We start from the raw sequence: 19,103 nt of genomic DNA, 5'->3' as shown, positions 1-19,103 counted from the left end.
CGTTACATTCTAGAGAAGGTCATTTGTATGGTTGTCACTTAGAGACAATATAATCTATCTGGGGTCTTTCAAGTAACGTCAATTTCATGTTATTTTCAAGAAAGGTATTTGATAGAGTGAACTGATAATTAATTTTATCCTGCTTGTTTCATTTTGTGAGGACATGAGAAATGGGCCATGAGAAAGTTATCAAGCAAGGCTTCAGCAAAAGGATGATTGAACTAAAGGGGATAAAAACAAATTGAAGCAAATCTGGTCATGAATCACAAAGAATGGTTAATGGAAGATATGACAACTAAAGATGCAGTTGCCATGGCTGTCAGTAATGCTTATTATGTTAAACCATGCTTTCCATAAATGTTGATGTTCTTGTGTATTTTAAATATCATTTGGTGTTGAATTTAATGAGTTGGCTTTGTTCATCACCTGAAATAGATGCAGAATAACTGCTGATTAGTGCATTGAAATGTTATTTTTTTCTTTTACAGCCCAAAACCAACTGTCCCGATAATTATCTCTGGTGCTATAGCAAGGGTAAGATGCAATTTACTTCTCTTCATTTTATTCTGTTCTTAAGCAGTTATTTGAAGAGACAGAGTTTGCTAGAATTCCATTCCATCTGTCAGTATAAAGAAAGTGAAAAGGGACAGTAACATTTCAGATGTTGACCTCTTTTTCTACATTACCTGCACCAGCGAAATTCCTTGAGTAAGGGCTCAGGCCCAAAATGTCGGTTAGATATCTTTACCTCCTATGGATGCTGTGAAACCTGCTGAGTTCTCCAGCACCAGAGAAATGGCCGAGGTCAGATGGGCCAATGTTTATACTCCACACAAACCTCCTCTTACTTCATCTTGTGAAGAATATGCTATGATTAATCTTTAGTTTAATGTTAAAACTATATTTTATGTTAGTTTGGGTGGACAAGGCTCATTTGCATTCTACAGACACATGGTTCTTTGCAGCTGTTAGCTGGCTTCAGCACAGTGAAACAGATTAGCATTTTAAACACACCTGGTTAACCATATAACCATTTACAGCACAGAAACAGGCTATTAGTCCATGCCTACTAGTCCATGCCAAAATCTTCTCCCACCTCATCCCACTCACCCCCATTTGGCCCATAACCCTCCACGCCTCTCCCATTCATATACTTATCCAACCTTTTCTTGAATATTAACATTGATCTCGCTGCAACCACAACTGCCAGAAGTTCATTCTATACCCCCACCACCCTTCGTGAAGAAATTCCCCCTTATGTTTCCCTTAAACTTTTCCCCTTTTACTCTCAATCCATGCCCCCTTGTTTGAATCTCCCCCATTCTCAGTGGAAAAGCCTATCCACATTGACTCCGTCTTTCCTCCTTATAATTTTGAATAGCTCTATCAAATCACCCCTCAACCTTCTACGCTCCAGGGAATAAAGTCGCAACCTGTTTAACCTTTCCCAGTAACTCAAACCCTGAAACCCCGGGAACATTCTTGTAAACCTCCTCTGCGCTCTCTCTATACCATTTATATCCTTCCTGTAATTCAGCCACCAAAACTCCGCACAATACTCCAAATTTGGCCTCACCAGTGCCTTATACAATTTCAACATAACATCCCAACTCCTGTATTCTATACTCTGATTTATGAAAGCCAACATACTAAATCCCTTCTTCACCAGCCTATCCATATGTGATTCAACTTTCAGGGAATTATGTACCATGATTCCTAAATCCCTTTGTTCCACTGCACTCCTCACTTGTCTATCATTTAATGTGCATGTCCTATTTTGATTAGTCCTACAAAAATGTAGCATCTCACATTTATCGGCATTAAACTCCATCTGCCATCTTTCAACCCACTCTTCTAACTGTTCTATATCACCCTGTAAGCTTTGATAATCTTCCTCGCTGTCCACAACACCACCAACCTTTGTATCATCTGCAAATTCACTAATCCAATTTACCACCCTATCATCTAGATCAGGGGTGTCAAACTCAAATTCACGGAGGGCCAAAATTAAAAATTTGGACTAAGTCGAGGGCCGAACTAAATATTTATTGAAAATTTTCAACAACATCTGCATGTTTTCTCTTCTTTCAACATATGTAATGTTAAACTTTTTCTTATTAAAATAAATGTTTAATAATAGTTTTGGATAAACTCTTTCCAGAAGCATTAACAAATGAGAAATAAAATATTCAATAAATAATATTTCTCTATAGAGGATTTGTCAAATGTTGCTAGTGTGCTGTCGAATAGTAAAATCTGAGGGCTATTGAGAATGTGGGAGAATAACATGATTCCTGAAACAATCAAATGGGTGACTGATTATGGGCATGAACTCTAGCAGGGTTATTTGCCATGCCCATTTTCCATTGGTACAGATACCCTTTGATTTACACACTTTTCAAGTTTTATGCCTAATGAGCTTGTATCCAGGTGCAGGACCATTTTTAACCAGGAATATATTTATCACTGTGAAATGAAACTATTGGAAGATCGTTTTATCCTGAGATTAAAGTTCATAATACTTACTCAGGCCTGTGTGCGGGAGGGCGGGGTTTGCGGGCGATCGGGTTGGACAACGACAGTGCGGGGGCATCGGCTCTCGCTGCAGGGCGGCATCTCGGCGGATCAGCGGCCCCGTCACCGTGAGTCGCGGATCGGCCTGCGGCAGGGAGGGGGAGTGGGCAACGGTCCTGGCGAGGTCAGGCCCGAGGCCTCCGGTTCTGGGCGCTGGGAAGCGGCCTTGGCTTCCCCTGACACCGGCCAGGCCCCAAAACCAGAGTCCAAGGTGAGACCCTGCAACGTAAACAGAGGAGGTGGGGGCGATTAGCAGGCTGACGCCAATGCATTCTGAGATTTGTTGTATTACTGTGCATGCGCTATACTGGCACGGCGGCCAGCGGGCTACCTCTAATACATTTTTTAAATGATCTTGCGGGCCAAATATAATTCCACATCTGATTAGGTTAATTATTAGGCAAGTGGTCAGAGAAGGACCCCCCCCCAACCCCAAGAAAGGCTTAAATCACAGGAACAAAATAAGCTTCCATCTCACTGCTCCCAATCTTACACACAGTCCTGATGTGGAATGTGGGGTCACAGCTCCACGTTCACCCGAGTTCAGGTGCTGTCTGTGTGGAGTTTGTACGCTCTTCCCTTGTCTTGGACCAACAGGTTGGTCGCCTGACGAAGGCACCCGAACCCCCCGTTGAAACGCCGGCGTCCGGGGCAGTGGAGGAATTGGCTGAGAAGAGCGCGTTGCTCCCACCCCCCTCCCATGGTTGGAGAGGGATTACTGCAAAGCAGTGAGACGGAAGCTTATTTTGTTCCTGTGATTTAAACCTTTCTTGGGGTGGGGGGGGGGGGGTCCTTCTCTGACCACTTGCCTAACAATTAACCTAATCAGATGTGGAGTTACCACAATACAACAGTTCTCAACCTTTTTCTTTCCACTCGCGTCCCTGTGCCATTGGTGCTCTATGATTAGTAAGAGATTGCTTAAGGTGGTCTGTGGGTGGGAAGAAAAAGTTTGAAGACCACTGCTTTAATCATCCCTCATTGACTCGTCATGTGCACGGTTTCAGAACGCTAAAGGAAATGGGCCAATGACAATTTTTCTCAAGCAAAATATTTCAGTAACAATTGGGTCTAGAGCAGTGATTCTCACCCTTTCCTTCCCACTCACATCCCACCTTAAGCAATCCCTTACTAATTACAGAGTTCCGATGGCATAGGGCACACATGTCAAACTCTGGCCCGCGGGCCAAAGGGAGCTAGAGGGATGGGTGCCGGTGGTGAAGCAATTTGGGGTTCATAAGGATGCATGATTGGAAGATTGAAGATTACAGCAGGAGGAGGGTGCAAGACAGAGGAAGAATTTGAAAATAAAGATGAGAAATTTAATATTGAATTGACTCCTAACAGGGAGGCAATGCACACTGGGAATGATGAACAAAACTTGGTGTAAGCCACTTTTTTGAATACAACACACTACAGTGGTATGGTTGGCAAATTTGTAGATGGTGTTACTGTTGCACTGGGCCACACAATTGTAGGCATAAAGCGAACTGAGTGGGGGCTAAGAACACAGCCCTGTGGTGCTCAGGTACTGATGGAGATTGTGGAGGATAAGTTCTTAGTAATCCTCACTGATTGTGGTCTGGAGGTGAGGGAATCCAGGATTCAATTACACAGTCTCTTGATTTCACACAAGAGACTGCAGATGCTGAAATCTGGAGCAAAACACACACGTCTGGAGGTATCAAGTAGGTAGAGCAGCAACAGCTGGTGCTGGGAGGTGTGGACCCTTGATGACTGCTGCTGCTCTCCGATGGCAGCGTTCCCTGTAGATGTTCTCGATGGTGGGGAAGGTTTTGTCAATGATGTCCTGGGCTATGTCCACTGCCCTTTGCAGGGCTTTATGCTCAGGGGTATTGGCGTCCCCATACCAGACCTTAATACAGCTGGTCAGCACACTTTTCACTACACCTCTGTAGAAATTTGCCAGGGTTTTCGATGTCATACCAAACCTCTGTAAACTCCTGAGGAAGTAGGGCTGCTGACATGCTTTCTTTACGATGGAATTAGTGTGTTGGGTCCAGGAAAGATCCTCCGAGATCGTGACAACAGTGAACTTAAATTTGCTCGCCCTCTCCACCTCTGATCCCCCAGTGATCAATTGTACACCTCTGGTTTTCCCTTCCCAGAGTAAACTATCAGCTCCTTGGTTTTGGTGACATTGAGTGAGAGATTGTTGTTGGTGCACCATTCAGCCATTTTCAATCTCCTTCTGAATGCTGGCTCATTGCCTTTTTTGAATACAACACACTACAGTGGTACGGTTGGCAAATTTGTAGATGGTGTTACTGTTGCACTTGGCCACACAATTGTAGACATAAAGTGAACTGAGTGGGGGCTAAGAACACAGCCCTGTGGTGCTCAGGTACTGATGGAGATTGTGGAGGATAAATTCTAAGTAATCCTCACTGATTGTGAAGTGAGGGAATCCAGGATTCAATTACACAGTGGGGTGTTGGATGTCTGGGAGTTTGCTGATCAGTATTGAGGGAATGATGGTGTTAAATGCCAAACTGTAGTCGATAAAGAGTAAAAGTTAATAGTTATCAATTGACATAGGTCGAGGAAAATTGGCCTATATTGAACAATATAACAAGATCAGGAATGAGGGAACAGATGGGTGGATTTAATAAAACAGTAAGATGGAGAGACTGGTTTGAGAAAAGTATGAATTCAGGGCTGGGCCGGTGCCAACCTTGGGAAATGATAAGACCATCGGCCTCCACTGATATACAGTCTTCTGGTTATAGGTTTGAACTTGCTTCATATGAAAAACTCAGCACTAGAGGCAGACACGCAGAAAGGTGGCAGTGCTAGCTTGTCGTTGGTTTAAAATTGTGAGGAATCTAATGTAATCCACTTAAGCTGCTGCGCTTGGTTCTCACCAGTAGATGGGGTCCACAAAATAAAGGCCAATGCTCAACCCCTGATGACATTGTACAAATATCATATGAATTTCCAAATTCAACATAGCTCCAAAAAACATACAATAACCCTTGAACTACTTTCCAGTCTTTCCCCATAAGGATTTTTATGATATCCAGAAGACTGTCAACAGGAAGATTGGAGAAAACCCAAGGAAAACTAAATAAAACACGAATCACTTGTTGGGAATGTTAAACCCTGTTTACTTTTGGAAATTAATTTCTTCATCTTTTCCAATCTTTCTGAGTCTGCAACTTGTGCAGTACTGACTCGCCCAATTTAAAAAGGGGCCATGCTAGTGAAACAGATAAGGCCAGAATTCATTCCGTTTGGAGGCTGAGGACGGTGGTTAGCGTAGCGATTAGTGCAACACTATCACAGAGCCAGCGACCGGGATTCAGATCCAGTGCTGACTGTAAGGAGTTTGTATGTTCTCCCTGTCTGTGGGGAGCTCCGGTTTCTTCCCACCCTTCGAAACGCACAGGGATTGTAGGTTAATTTGGGTATTTGGTCATAGGCTCGTGGGCCAGAAGGGCCTGTTACCATGTTGTACGTCTCAAGGAAAACCACATTGATTAAAGGTGAATTTCAGGGCAATGGTACTCATATTGAACAGGAGCAGAACAATAATGCCTTTCCTTCGAAGGAGGAACACAGTGTCATTCTTACTTATAGAGACTGAAAGCTCAAGCCCTGCTAAAACTTTCAATCCAAAATCCAGACTGATATTCCCAGTGAAGTGCTGGACACACATCTTTTAATAGATTTAGAAATGTTTCTTTCCTCTGGTCGGATACTCCAGAAAATGGATGACCTTAAAATTAGCTGAAACACAAGAATGCTGGAGAAACACAGCAGGTCTCGCAGTGTCCAGAGGAGGTAAAGATATCTTTACCCCTTATGGACACTATAAGACCTGCTGAGATTTTTATTAAAATTAGAGCCAAACTGTTCATGTCAGAAAGAAGTGAATTAGACAGTGAGTAGTGAAAACCTAAAAAATTTGTATCTCCTTGCAAAATAAAAGGCTGCCGAGGATTCTTCAGTTGAGTCTGGGATGATAGCTTTTTATTGAACCATACAATATTGAGTTATTAACCAGCGTAAGTAAATAGAATGAAGGTACAAATAAGTTATAATGTAATTGAGTGGTGGTGGATAGGCTCTGAGCAGAACAGCCAGCTTCTGTTCCTGTAACTGTGGATGAAATCTTAAATGGAGGTTCAGTCTACACCTTAGTTAAAAACTTTTATAAAAAGATGGGTCGGCTTAATTGCCTATCTTACACTAAACAAAGATTAACTGTGGTTTGGTTATTCCTTCCACAGGGTGATAAAGACTTTCCTCCAGCTGCCGCACAAGTTGCCCACCAGAAGCCTTATCCGTCAGTGGAAAAACTGCCTGTTCCACATCACATCAATCATTCCATCCACCAGCCTCGCAAGTGAAGGGCCCAACTTCTTGAAATGAATGTACAGATATTGGTGCAGTTCAGTAATCCTACAGGAGATATCAAACCATTAACCATAATGTGTCTCAGATATTTGGAGTAAATTTCCTTTCTCTTTAGAAACAGATTAACGGTTTTAAATTTTGTAAACCTTGTCAAAAAATGTTTGGAAATTAATTAGCCATTTTTTAAATTAAATTGCTACCTGGATATTGATTGTTTTTGTTTCTTATTGTATACAGCTTGTCTTCGGGAATGGTCAAGAAAAACTGGGCAGAATGTTGGACATTGGTGCATGTGTGAGCGGATATGTGTGTCCTGTCTGAACGTTATATTAGGATAGAACTAATGATTCTCACTTTCACTTGTTTCCATGTTGTGATTCCTGTAAGAATTTAATGTATGTGTGTGCCAGAAGTAAACACAAAGGTAATTTGAAACAGGTTCTGCAAATGGGGAGTATTCTTTTCAGGAATTGGAGTTCCAATTTTGTGTACTTGGCCATTTAATCTCCCTACCCACCAACATTGCTTTACCTCTGTATAATCTTAGGATGTCCCCATGTGCTGGAGAAACTCAGCAGGTCATGCAGCAGCCATAGGAAGTAAAGGGTAGCCAACGTTTTTGGCCCACCTTACAAAGGGCTCAGGCCTGAAACGTTGTTACGGGGTGGGGATCACATGATACAGTGGAGAGGCTAGTCGGCTTCGTCGGAGCTCCAGCACGAACATGGGTAAAAATGTTTAAAAAAACCGGTAAAATAGCACAAAGGTGGGGTAAAAAAATGCTTGGTTGAAGAATGGGCAAGAAGGAAAAAAAAGCGATTTTGAAACAAATAACAACCCAAACGTCTAACAGCTGCCAAGAGAACCGGCCTCATGGTGAAGGAAATGGCAGAGCCGAAAGATGGAAACTAATGACCTACCTGGAGGATCTAAAGGGTTAAAAGGCAGTGGGACCCACTCCACATGTGGATATCCTGAGGATGGAGTCAGTGCCGATGCGACAGATTGAATGCCGGGGTTTGCAACAAGTATGGTTGGAGAGTGGTGGCAAGAAGGAGGCCACACTTGCAACTCCTGCAGTGCGAGGGAGCCGGCGAAGCAGCGATGACAGCAGAGAGGGGAGCTGCGTCAGCAGCGATAGTCCCGATGACAGAAGGGTGGCCAGCGACGAAGAGGGAAGCAGTGCCGAGGATTACTCTCTGCAACGGCCCCGTGGTGGCAAGAGTTCTGCAACCTGCCCGAAGTATCCAGGAGAGGAGAGGAAGACTGTGGGGTTGCGACCTGCTCCGCAGGGGACGGGCCACTAAAACCACCCCCAGGGATCCCCGAGGAAGCAAGTATGAGCAAACAGGCAGGCCGGGAAGAAAGCATGAGTGCTGCGGCAAAAGTCAAGGCACCCGCACCACCAGTTGGATCCTACACAAGGAGGGGAAAGAGAGCCGAGGGCACTACCAACACGGAGGGGGCGAAGGAAAGTTCAGCCCCAAAAGAGCAGCACATAAGAAAAGGTGCAAATGGCACCATAGACCTACCTTCAACTGCAGAGAGGGGAAAACCCTGGGCCCAGTGGCAATCTTCCAGCGATAGCAGAGGTGATTCCAATCCAGCGGTGATGGAGTAGGGCAGCAGCAGTGTGGGAAACAGCGACAATGAAATGAACAACCCAACCATGCAGATAGACAGGAGGAAAAAAATGGAATAGGGAGAAAAAGGACGAGCCTTTTCTGAAAAACATGAAAGAAATGATGGAAGTTGTAATAGAGGCTTCAGAAAAAAAAAGAATTAAAAAATCTTAAGAGACCTGTCATTGGAGCTGGGAGAAGTTAGGAAAGCTATGGGAGAATGATCAGGAAGGGTGACTATTGTAGTGGAAAGGATGGAAGGTAACATGGAGAAATCAGAAAAAGTCTGGGTTAGGGAGAGAGAAAAAATATGGGACAGACTAGACGCCCTTGAGAATTGTGGGGGTGAAAGAAGAGATAGAAGGCAGGGGTCCAATAACATTCTTTAGGGAATGGATCCCAAAAATACTGGGAAGGGAGAGAGTGGGGGGAGGACCTTCAAATCGAAAAGGTTTATCTCTCTCCTCTTCCAAAGCCAGGTCCGGGGCAGAAACCCTGATCTGTCCTGATCATACTGACCACTTTCCAGGAGAGGGAAAAAAATATGGGCAGCAGCCCAGGGGGAAAAATCCTCTTCTATCTGGACATCACCACGAGGCAAGTAGAACTGTTGAGTGAAGCTAACTGTGCCTCCACTGCCAATAAATTTTTGTTATGGTTTACATTAAAAGCTTACCTGAGAGGAAAGATAATTGGGTGTACTAAAAGTATTAAAAGAGAACATACCAGGGAGGTCAATGAATTGGAGCAAGAGATAATTCCATTGGAAAAGGACTATCTGAGGGAATTTATAGAACATTAATAAATAAAGAGCTCAAGTATAACACTTTGCAAACATATAAAATGGAAAAGGCACTATGATCTAGGGGAAAGAGCCCATCAGTTATCGTCCTGGGAGTTGAGGGCAGAGGAATCCACAAGGACAATCAACGCAATTCAAACAGGGCCAGGCAAGATTTCTTATAAGCCGAAAGAATTATATAAATCTGAATTGAAGTGAGATTTGGACAAAATGTAAGAATTCTTGTCCAACCTGAAATTGTCTAACCTAGAATCTATGGAGCGAGAGACAATAGACAATAGGAGCTGGAGTAGGCCATTTGGCCCGTCGGGCCAGCACCGCCATTTTAGATCATGGCTGAAAAGTACCCCTTTCCAGCCTTATCCCCATAACCCTTAACTCCGTTACCCACAAGAGTCTTATCTAACTCTCTTTTGAACATAGTCAGCGAATCCGCCTCTACCACCCTCTGTGACAGAGCATTCCACAGATTCACACTTCTCTGGGTAAAAAAATGCTTTCTCATCTCCGTCCTAAAGGGCCTACCCTGTATTCTTAAACTATGCCCTCTAGTCCTCGTCTCCCCCATCATTGGGAACAAGTAATCCCCCTGATGATTTTGTATACCTCAATCATGTCCCCCCTCATCCTTCTAAACTCCAATGGATACAAGTCCAGTTTTTCTAGCCTTGCTGCATATGACAACCCTGCCATCCCTGGAACTAACCTTGTAAATCTGCGCTGCGCACCCTCTATAGCTAGTATGTCCTTCCTCAAGTTTGGAGACCAGAACTGGACGCAATACTCCAGGTGGGGTCTCACCAGGGCCCTGTATAACTGCAGAAGGGCGTCTCTGTTCCTATACTCCAATCCCCTCTTTATGAAAGCCAACATTCCATTTGCCTTCTTCACAGCTTTCTGAACCTGCATGCTAGCCTTCAGTGACCGGTGAACAAGTACACCCAGATCCATTTGCACTTCCCCACTCCCTAGCTTGTCTCCATTTAAATAATACTCAGCTTTCCTATTACTTCCCCCAAAATGAATAACCTCACATTTGTTCACATTGAAATTCATCTTCCATTTAGCCGCCCACTCCTCCAGCCTGTCCAAGTCCCTCTGCATTTTCCTTACATCCTCCTCACACCCCACACCGCCACCCACTTTAGTGTCATCTGCAAATTTACTCATGTTATTTATAATCCCCTCATCCAAATCATTAACATAAATTACAAACAACTGAGGACCCAACACCGATCCCTGAGGCACTCCACTCATCACATCCTGCCATTCTGAAAAAGACCCATTTACTCCAACCCTTTGTTTCCTATCTCTTAACCAATTTCCTATCCATGTCAGCACCTTACCTCCAATACCATGCTCCCTGATCTTGCCCACTAGACTCCCGTGCGGTACCTTATCAAAGGCCTTCTGGAATTCCAAATACACCACGTCCACTGGCTCTCCCGAGTCCACCCTCTTTGTCACATCCTCAAAAAATTCCAGAAGGTTAGTCAAGCATGACTTACCCTTAAGGAATCCATGCTGACTAGCCCTTATACTATTATTACTGACTAAGTGTTCTGCTATTTCTCCTTTTATGATGGACTCCAATATCTTCCCCACCACTGATGTCAGGCTAACAGGTCTATAATTTCCCGTTTTCTCCCTCCCTCCTTTCTTAAAAAGCGGCACCACATCAGCCACTCTCCAATCCTCAGGGACCTCCCCGGAATCTATGGAACTTTAGAAAATGTCGACCAGTGCCTCCACAATTTCCATAGCCACCTCTTTAAGCACCCTAGGATGCAGCCCATCAGGCCCTGGGGATTTATCAGCCCTCAGTCCCAACAATTTACTCATAACCTCCTGTTTCTGGATCCGGATATCCATTAGATCCCCTACCTCCCCAGTAAAGTTCCCCAAGTCTCTTGATACCGCATGACCACTACCCCCTAACTGACTATAACCTATATCCTCCTTGGTGAAGACAATTGCAAAGTATTTGTTAAATTCCTCAGCCATCTCCTTGTTTCCGGTAATAATTTCACCCTTGCCCATTTACAACGGGCCAATTTTAGACCGGACCAATTTCTTCCTCTTCACATACTTAAAAAAGCTTTTGCTATCCTCCGCAATATTATCTGCTAATTTCCTCTCATACTTCATTTTCCCGTCTCTTATGGCTTTCTTAGTTACCCTCTGATGTTCTTTGAAGGTTTCCCAATCCTCTAATTTCCCACTCTGCTTCGCTATCTTATAATTACTCCCTTTGGACTTGATAATGCACTTGATTTCCTTAGTTAGCCAGGGCTGCCATTTGCATCTCTTAGAGCCTTTCCTCCACTTTGGAATAAATTTGTCCTGAATCCCTTCTCGGAGGGAAAAATACTAAAAGCATTGAGCTCGCTGCAGACCAATGGGAGGATGGGTTCCCTCCTGAGTTTTATTTAGAATTTAAGGACCTGTTAACGCCATTATTTATGGATGTTGTGGAACAAGCGGCTGAGTCCCGTACTCTTCCTGGAGCCTTTTCGATGGCAATAATTACGGTAATTCCTAAAATGGATAGAGACCCATTGAAGCCATCCTCCTATAAACCAATCTCACTTTTGAACACAGACTACAAGATAATAGCTAAAGCTTTGGCAAATAGATTGGCTCAGTATTTACCAAAACTAGTAAATCCAGATCAGGTGGGGTTCGTGCAGGAAAGGTAGGTTACTTAATACACTTGGCACAGTCAAGGGTGGATCCAAGTATAGCCATGTCACTTGACTTTGAGAAAGCCTTTGATAGACTGGAGTGGGATTTTTTTGGTGAAAGTGCTAGAGAAATTTGGATGTGGACATTCATTTATAAATTGGGTTAAAGCATTGTGTAGCAAACCGGGGAGGAGTCACGTGATGGAGTAGTGGCCGGACGGTGAACTCCAGCCCTCTCCAGAAAAGTCGGGAAAAACAAAAGAAAACACAAAGGCACAGAAATAAAAGTTACAGAAAAGTGAGTATAAAGGTGGAAAGAAGATGGCGACAAAAAAAGAAAAATCGAAAGCAACGGTAAGAAGAGAGGAAGAGAAGACAAAGGAGGAAAAAGGTGAAGGCCTTACCTGTCCGAAGAGGCCCGCTGCGGAGAGAGAAACCCGCTCCCTCAGGTCGGTAAATAATGGACTACAAAAATGGCTCGCAGAGCCGAGTAAAAGTGCGCAAACGCGCATGCGCGATAAAAACACACCGACGGGAGGGGGGACCAGCTGTGGAGTCGATCTCCACAGCCGGCAACGACAGCTGCAGAACACCTGCAGCAAGAAGAGACCACAGAAGACAATAGAAACAAGAAAGAAGAGGAGGAAAGGGCACCAAAGAAACAACAGATGGTCAACCCAGAGGAAGAGTACAGGGAAATAGAAGAAGAAAAGAAAGGCAAGGTAAAGGATATACTTGCTCTTATTAAAGGATACATGGAGTCATTTAAAGAATGGCAAACACAGGAATTTAAGGATTTAAGAAAAAGAATAAACAACACAGAAGAGAAAATAAATAAAATGGAGATGACCTTAACAGAAATGGGAAAGAAAATGGACAAGATGGAAGAGCGGGCAGTAGCAGCAGAAATGGAGGTAGAAGACTTAAAAAAGAAATTGGAGAAATCTAATAAAAAAACTAAAGAGACACAAGAACTACTAGCTCAAAAAATAGATACAATGGAAAACCATAACAGAAGAAATAACATAAAGATAGTGGGCCTTAAGGAAGATGAAGAAGGCAAGAATATGAGGGAGTTTATAAAAGAGTGGATCCCTAAGACCCTAGGATGTCCAGAACTACAGCAAGAAATGGAAATAGAAAGGGCACATAGAGTATTGGCCTCTAAACCACAACCACAACAAAAACCAAGATCTATTGTAGTAAAATTCCTAAGATATACTACAAGAAAAAAGGTACTGGAGAAGACAATGGAAAAAGTAAGAGAGGGCAACAAACCACTGGAGTATAAAGGGCAAAAAATCTTCATTTATCCAGATATAAGTTTTGAACTCCTAAAGAAGAGAAAAGAGTTCAATACAGCAAAGGCGATTTTATGGAAGAAAGGGTATAAATTTATACTAAAGCATCCAGCGGTATTGAAAATATTTATTCCAGGACAACAAAACAGACTATTCTCGGATCCAGAAGAAGCACGAAAATTTGCAGAACAATTACAAAAATAGACTGAGGGAGGAAGACGGGTAATGAGAGTTAAAATGATCACGATTGATATGTATGTGGGTAAAGACAAAAATAGACTGAGGGGTGAAGACGGGTAATGAGAGTAAAAATGATCACGATTGATATGTATGCGGGTAAAGAGGTATAAGAGTGAATAGAGACAATGAGCATACATGAATGTATCTGTACTTAGAGGAAAATATAGATAGTATAGACAAGAATTAATAAGGGAAGGTAATGGAATAGAGAGAATAAGGAGGGAATTAAAAGAGTGACCTTTGTGACATATGAAAAGTGAAATCTTTTCTGGGGGAGGCGGGGAGGGGGGAAATAGTGGTCACTGCAAAATCAGTTGACGCTTGCGAGTGGATTCGCAAATCCAAATGGAGAGGGGAGATGTGGTTGTCCGACAAGGGATAAAGGACAACTCAGGAGGTGAAGGGGAGATTGGGGATAAATAAGATAGAAATAGGAGAATAAGGAAAATGTTGGATGTTGTAAGAATGTTGTCTTATAAAGAGTTGAAAATAAGAAAACAGAAATGGAAAAGGAGGAAAGGTAATGATGGAAAAACGGAAAGAGAAGATAAACAAAATATAAAAGGGCTACGCTGAACTATATGTCTTTAAATATTAATGGAATACATAACCAAATTAAAAGGAAGAAACTACTAAATTTAAATGAATAAATGTATTCCATTAGAAAAAATAACATATAGGTTAAAAAATAATATTGAAATATTCGAACAAGTATAGGAGCCTTACATTAAATACAATAGCGAAAACCTACTGGGGACAAATATTACCTAAGTTGATGGAAGGAGAAGGAAAGAAAAGAATGGACTCAGTAGAATTTCTGGTGTAATTTTGTTGAATGACAACATTGTCTGACTGGCTTAATGCAACCTAGATTGTATACCTAAAATGGATGAGAGGGGGGGGTGGGGGGGTGGTTTGGGAGGAAAGGGGGGGGGGGAGAAAAAGTCACTGTATATGTGTGAAAAAGAAATAGTGTATATCATGGCTAATGTGATTTATGGTGTGAAAAATAAAAAATAAAAAAAAAAGCATTGTGTAGCAAACCCAAGGCCAAAGTTATCACTAATGGGCAGACATCTTCAGCTTTCCCACTGACTAGATCCAGTAGACAGGGTTGTCCGCTATCCTTGCTCTAATCGCTTTGGCGATTGAACCCCTGGCAGAAGCCATTCACCGGGATCCAGGCATTAAAGGGTTTAGAGTTGGCCAGGAAGAACACAAAATTAATTTGTTCGCAGATGAAGTTTTGATATATTTGACAGAGCCAGCAGGGTCATTGGCCAGGTTGCGGACTATACAAAATTTCGGGACACAAAATTAATTATGATAAGAGTGAAATAGTGCCACTAATGAATGGGGAGTACGAGAAATACCAACGCGAGATCAAGTGGCTACAAAAGGGGTTGAAATATTTAGAAATATGAATGGATAAGAATTTACAAAATTTATATAAATTGAACTATCTACCCCTGCTTGGAAACATTGAGGAGGACTTACGCAGGTGGATGCATCTGCCTAGCACGTTGATGGGTAGGGTCAACTTCATTAAAATGAATGTAATGCCAAGACTACAATATCTCTTCCAATCTTTGCCCCAGGGTTTTTTTCAAACACTTAATGGATGTATTAGACGATTCCTGTGGAGGAACCAAGTAGCTCGAGTCTCCATGGACAAATTGATCTGGGACTATAGACTGGGCGGAATGAAACTCTCGGATTTTAAAAACTATTATTGGGTGGCCCAGGCAAGGTTTATCACCTCGTTCTTTGAGGGGGACGGTTTACCCTCCTGGGCACAAACTGGTCTACACACGGTTGGGGAGGAGATAGCAGGAGACATTATTTACAAATAGGATATTAAATTAATAATACAATAAACCAGATTATAGAAACATAGAAAATAGGTGCAAGAGTAGGCCATTTGGCTCTTCATGCCTACACCGTCATTCAATATGATCATGGCTGATCAGTCAGTACCCGGTTCCTGCCTAAAAGTAGGGTTGTCCCCTAAAATGCCTCTAACGCAGAATAAATTAATCCCTATGACTTTGGATAACAAGTTCCTGGACACCTGGTGTAAGAAGGGGATCAGGTGTATCGAGGACTGTTATGAGAAGGAGCAGCTCATGTCATTTGAGCAATTAAAAAACAAATTCGACCTATCAAACATGATCTTCTGCTATCTGCAATTAAGAATTTTTGAGGGACAATTGGCCCTGTCGCTGTGTGGAGGCTCTAATTCGAAGGGAGAATCACACATAAATTTACTTATCTCCTGTTCTAAAATAAGAGCCCAAAATTGGGTCTCCATAAAGCGAGACAGAGATGGAAGTCGGATTTGGGAACAATTCCTGAACATGCTGGTCTGACCTCTGTCTGGACAGCATGAAGGCAGTTACTAACGCCAGATATAGACTGATGTAATACAGCTTTTTGCACCAGTTATATCTCACGTGGCAAAAATTACATAGGGTCATGACTTGTGTTTTAGATGCGGCGTTGAGACAGGAACTTTTGTGCATTTGATGTGGTTATGCGCCAAGGTGAGACCCTTTTAGGTAGAATTAAGGGGCATTTTGAAAAAAACTCACAGGGGTGGAATATCTGCAGGGCCCGGCCCTGTTCCTGCTGGGTGACATTTCGGACTTATGTCTAAAATTGTACAAACACCAAATTTAATTTGTGAGGGTTCCCTTGGCGGTGGCCAGGAGGTGCATAATGATTACCTGGAAATCTGACTCTCAGCTAAGCATAGCAAAATGGAGCATAGAGAAGCAGAACTGCGTTCCCCTGGAGAAAATTACATAACTTAAGGGGGAGATATGGAACATTCGTAGAGGTATGGCAGCCATAGCTGCAGCACGTTGAAACACAGGTATGATTGGCATCTCCAGATCGTTTATCAACAGGAATAACAGGACTTCACAAGCCCTGAAACACTGAGAATGAGGAGACAACTTGGAAATCCTGTTGGTGTAGCGGCAGCTACTAACTCTGAAACACACCACAGGAAGCTGAGGGGTTTCAGATGAACTGATTTATTCAAACTTCACCCGCGCCCTTTAAGGGCAATGTGAGCTCTGTCCCACGCTGGTGGTGATGTCATCACATTTGCCTAAGGCACGCGCTGTGGCGTAAGCCATGAGGCACTGAGATACCCCCAGCACCGCCATCTTCCCACGGCTGCCCTGCCGGTGCGGCGATACAAGCAGGGGCCAGTTCACCACAAGAGATGTGCGCCACCACACTGGCTCCCTTTCCTTTATTTCTATCGTCCCTTATATACTTGCATTATTATTTATAATGATTCCGCTCCATCCTCAACATCCATTGGAGCGCTCACACCCCTAACGTCGAGGTACTCGAGATGGCAGAGGTCGACAGCATCGAGTCCACGCTGCTGAAGATCCAGCTGCGCTGGATGGGTCACGTCTCCAGAATGGAGGACCATCGCCTTCCCAAGATCGTATTATATGGCGAGCTCTCCACTGGCCACCGTGACAGAGGTGCACCAAAGAAAAGGTACAAGGACTGCCTAAAGAAATCTCTTGGTGCCTGCCACATTGACCACCGCCAGTGGGCTGATAACGCCTCAAACCGTGCATCTTGGCGCCTCACAGTTTGGCGGGCAGCAGCCTCCTTTGAAGAAGACCGCAGAGTCCACCTCACTGACAAAAGGCAAAGGAGGAAAAACCCAACACCCAACCCCAACCAACCAATTTTCCCTTGCAACCGCTGCAATCGTGTCTGCCTGTCCCGCATCGGACTGGTCAGCCACAAACGAGCCTGCAGCTGACGTGGACTTTTTTACCCCCTCCATAAATCTTCGTCCGCGAAGCCAAGCCAAAGAAAAGAAAGATTATTTATAATAAGTGATATTAAACGGGATGGGGAGGGGGAGAAAATAAGGACTCGGTAAACAATGATCTGTAAAAGGGGAAGATTGTTTTACCACTTTGTTAATACGAGTGTAAAATTAGAAATAAATTTTCATAAAAACATTAGTTACCTTTGCTTCCGATAGATGCTGCATCATCTGCTGTGTTTCTCCAGTAGATTTGTGCATTGCACAGGGCCCCAGCATCTGCAGACTTTCTTGTTTAACTCCATATCGCAAAGCACTTTATGTTCAACTATATATATTTTTTGACATGAGGTCGCAGTTGTAATTTAGGAAATTTGGCAATTATTTAGTCCTCTGTACGAGAAATGTGAACATTCAAACCCTAACTATAGATATCCTTGATGGGCCATTTCAGAAAAAAATTTTAAAATGGTAATGCATTTTTGCCGGCCTGAAGTCACATGTAGATCAGACAGAAAAAATGGTAATTTTCTTTCCTAAAAGGACAAGTGAAGTTGATGAATTTATAATAATGATCCAATAATTCTGGCTTTTTCATTCTCGGGTTTTTTTTTAAACTGAACAGATGTATTCCTGATTATCTCCAGATCATTAAAGGTGAACATAATGGTATTGTACCCCTTTCATGTACACCAAGCTTCCATGAAGCACATTGAGATAATGCCCTGATGATTTGCTTGTCAGTGATGTTGTTTGAGGGATGATTATTGTGTAAGACACAGAGAGAAGATCCCTGTTTCTCTTTGGTATCTTGCCAAATCTTTCTTTCTTTGGCTTGGCTTCGCGGACGAAGATTTATGGAGGGGGTAAAAAGTCCACGTCAGCTGCAGGCTCGTTTGTGGCTGACAAGTCCGATGCGGGACAGGCAGACACGGTTGCAGCGGCTGCAGGGGAAAATTGGTTGGTTGGGGTTGGGTATTGGGTTTTTCCTCCTTTGCCTTTTGTCAGTGAGGTGGACTCTGCGGTCTTCTTCAAAGGAGGCTGCTGCCCGCCAAACTGTGAGGCGCCAAGATGCACGGTTTGAGGCGTTATCAGCCCACTGGCGGTGGTCAATGTGGCAGGCACCAAGAGATTTCTTTAGGCAGTCCTTGTACCTTTTCTTTGGTGCACCTCTGTCTCAGTGCCCAGTGGAGAGCTCGCCATATAACACGATCTTGGGAAGGCGATGGTCCTCCATTCTGGAGACGTGACCCACCCAGCGCAGCTCGATCTTCAGCAGCGTGGACTCGATGCTGTCGACCTCTGCCATCTCGAGTACTTCGACGTTAGGGATGAAAGCGCTCCAATGGATGTTGAGGATGGAGCGGAGACAACGCTTGTGGATCTTTAATGTCCACTGAAATGATAAATGCTCTGTTTAATGTCATGAAACACAAAAGTCTGCAGATGCTGTAATTGTAGTCAAACCACAAAAATCCTGGAGGAACTCAGCCGGTCTCACAGAGGTAAAGATAGAGAACCAACATTTCGAGCCTGTCCCCTCTAAGAGTGAAAAAATATCAAGTGTTTGAATTAAAGGCTTGGGAGAGAATGGAGGAGGGGAAGAATGAGCAGGGATGGAGTACAGACCAGCAGAAAGAAAGGAGTTAATTGGATATGTTAAGAGGAAAGGTGAAAATTGATTTTGGCTCTGTG

At 43.3% G+C, this 19,103-nt stretch overlaps 1 protein-coding gene across 1 annotated transcript in view; it reads left to right on the top strand.

Moving 5' to 3' along the window:
- The window catches only part of dap (death-associated protein), a 99,723-nt gene extending 92,564 nt beyond the window's left edge, over positions 1 to 7,159 (top strand). The window contains exons 3-4 of the mRNA XM_069907187.1: positions 489 to 534; positions 6,828 to 7,159. Coding sequence (XP_069763288.1) covers positions 489 to 534; positions 6,828 to 6,947 — 166 coding nt within the window. The 3' untranslated portion in view covers positions 6,948 to 7,159. The remainder of the gene's footprint in view (positions 1 to 488; positions 535 to 6,827) is intronic.
- Positions 7,160 to 19,103: the final 11,944 nt, after the last annotated feature.

The sequence above is a fragment of the Narcine bancroftii genome, chromosome 1 (genome assembly GCF_036971445.1).
Source record: "Narcine bancroftii isolate sNarBan1 chromosome 1, sNarBan1.hap1, whole genome shotgun sequence".
NCBI lineage: Eukaryota > Metazoa > Chordata > Chondrichthyes > Torpediniformes > Narcinidae > Narcine > Narcine bancroftii.
This window is presented reverse-complemented; position numbering and strand designations above follow the sequence as displayed.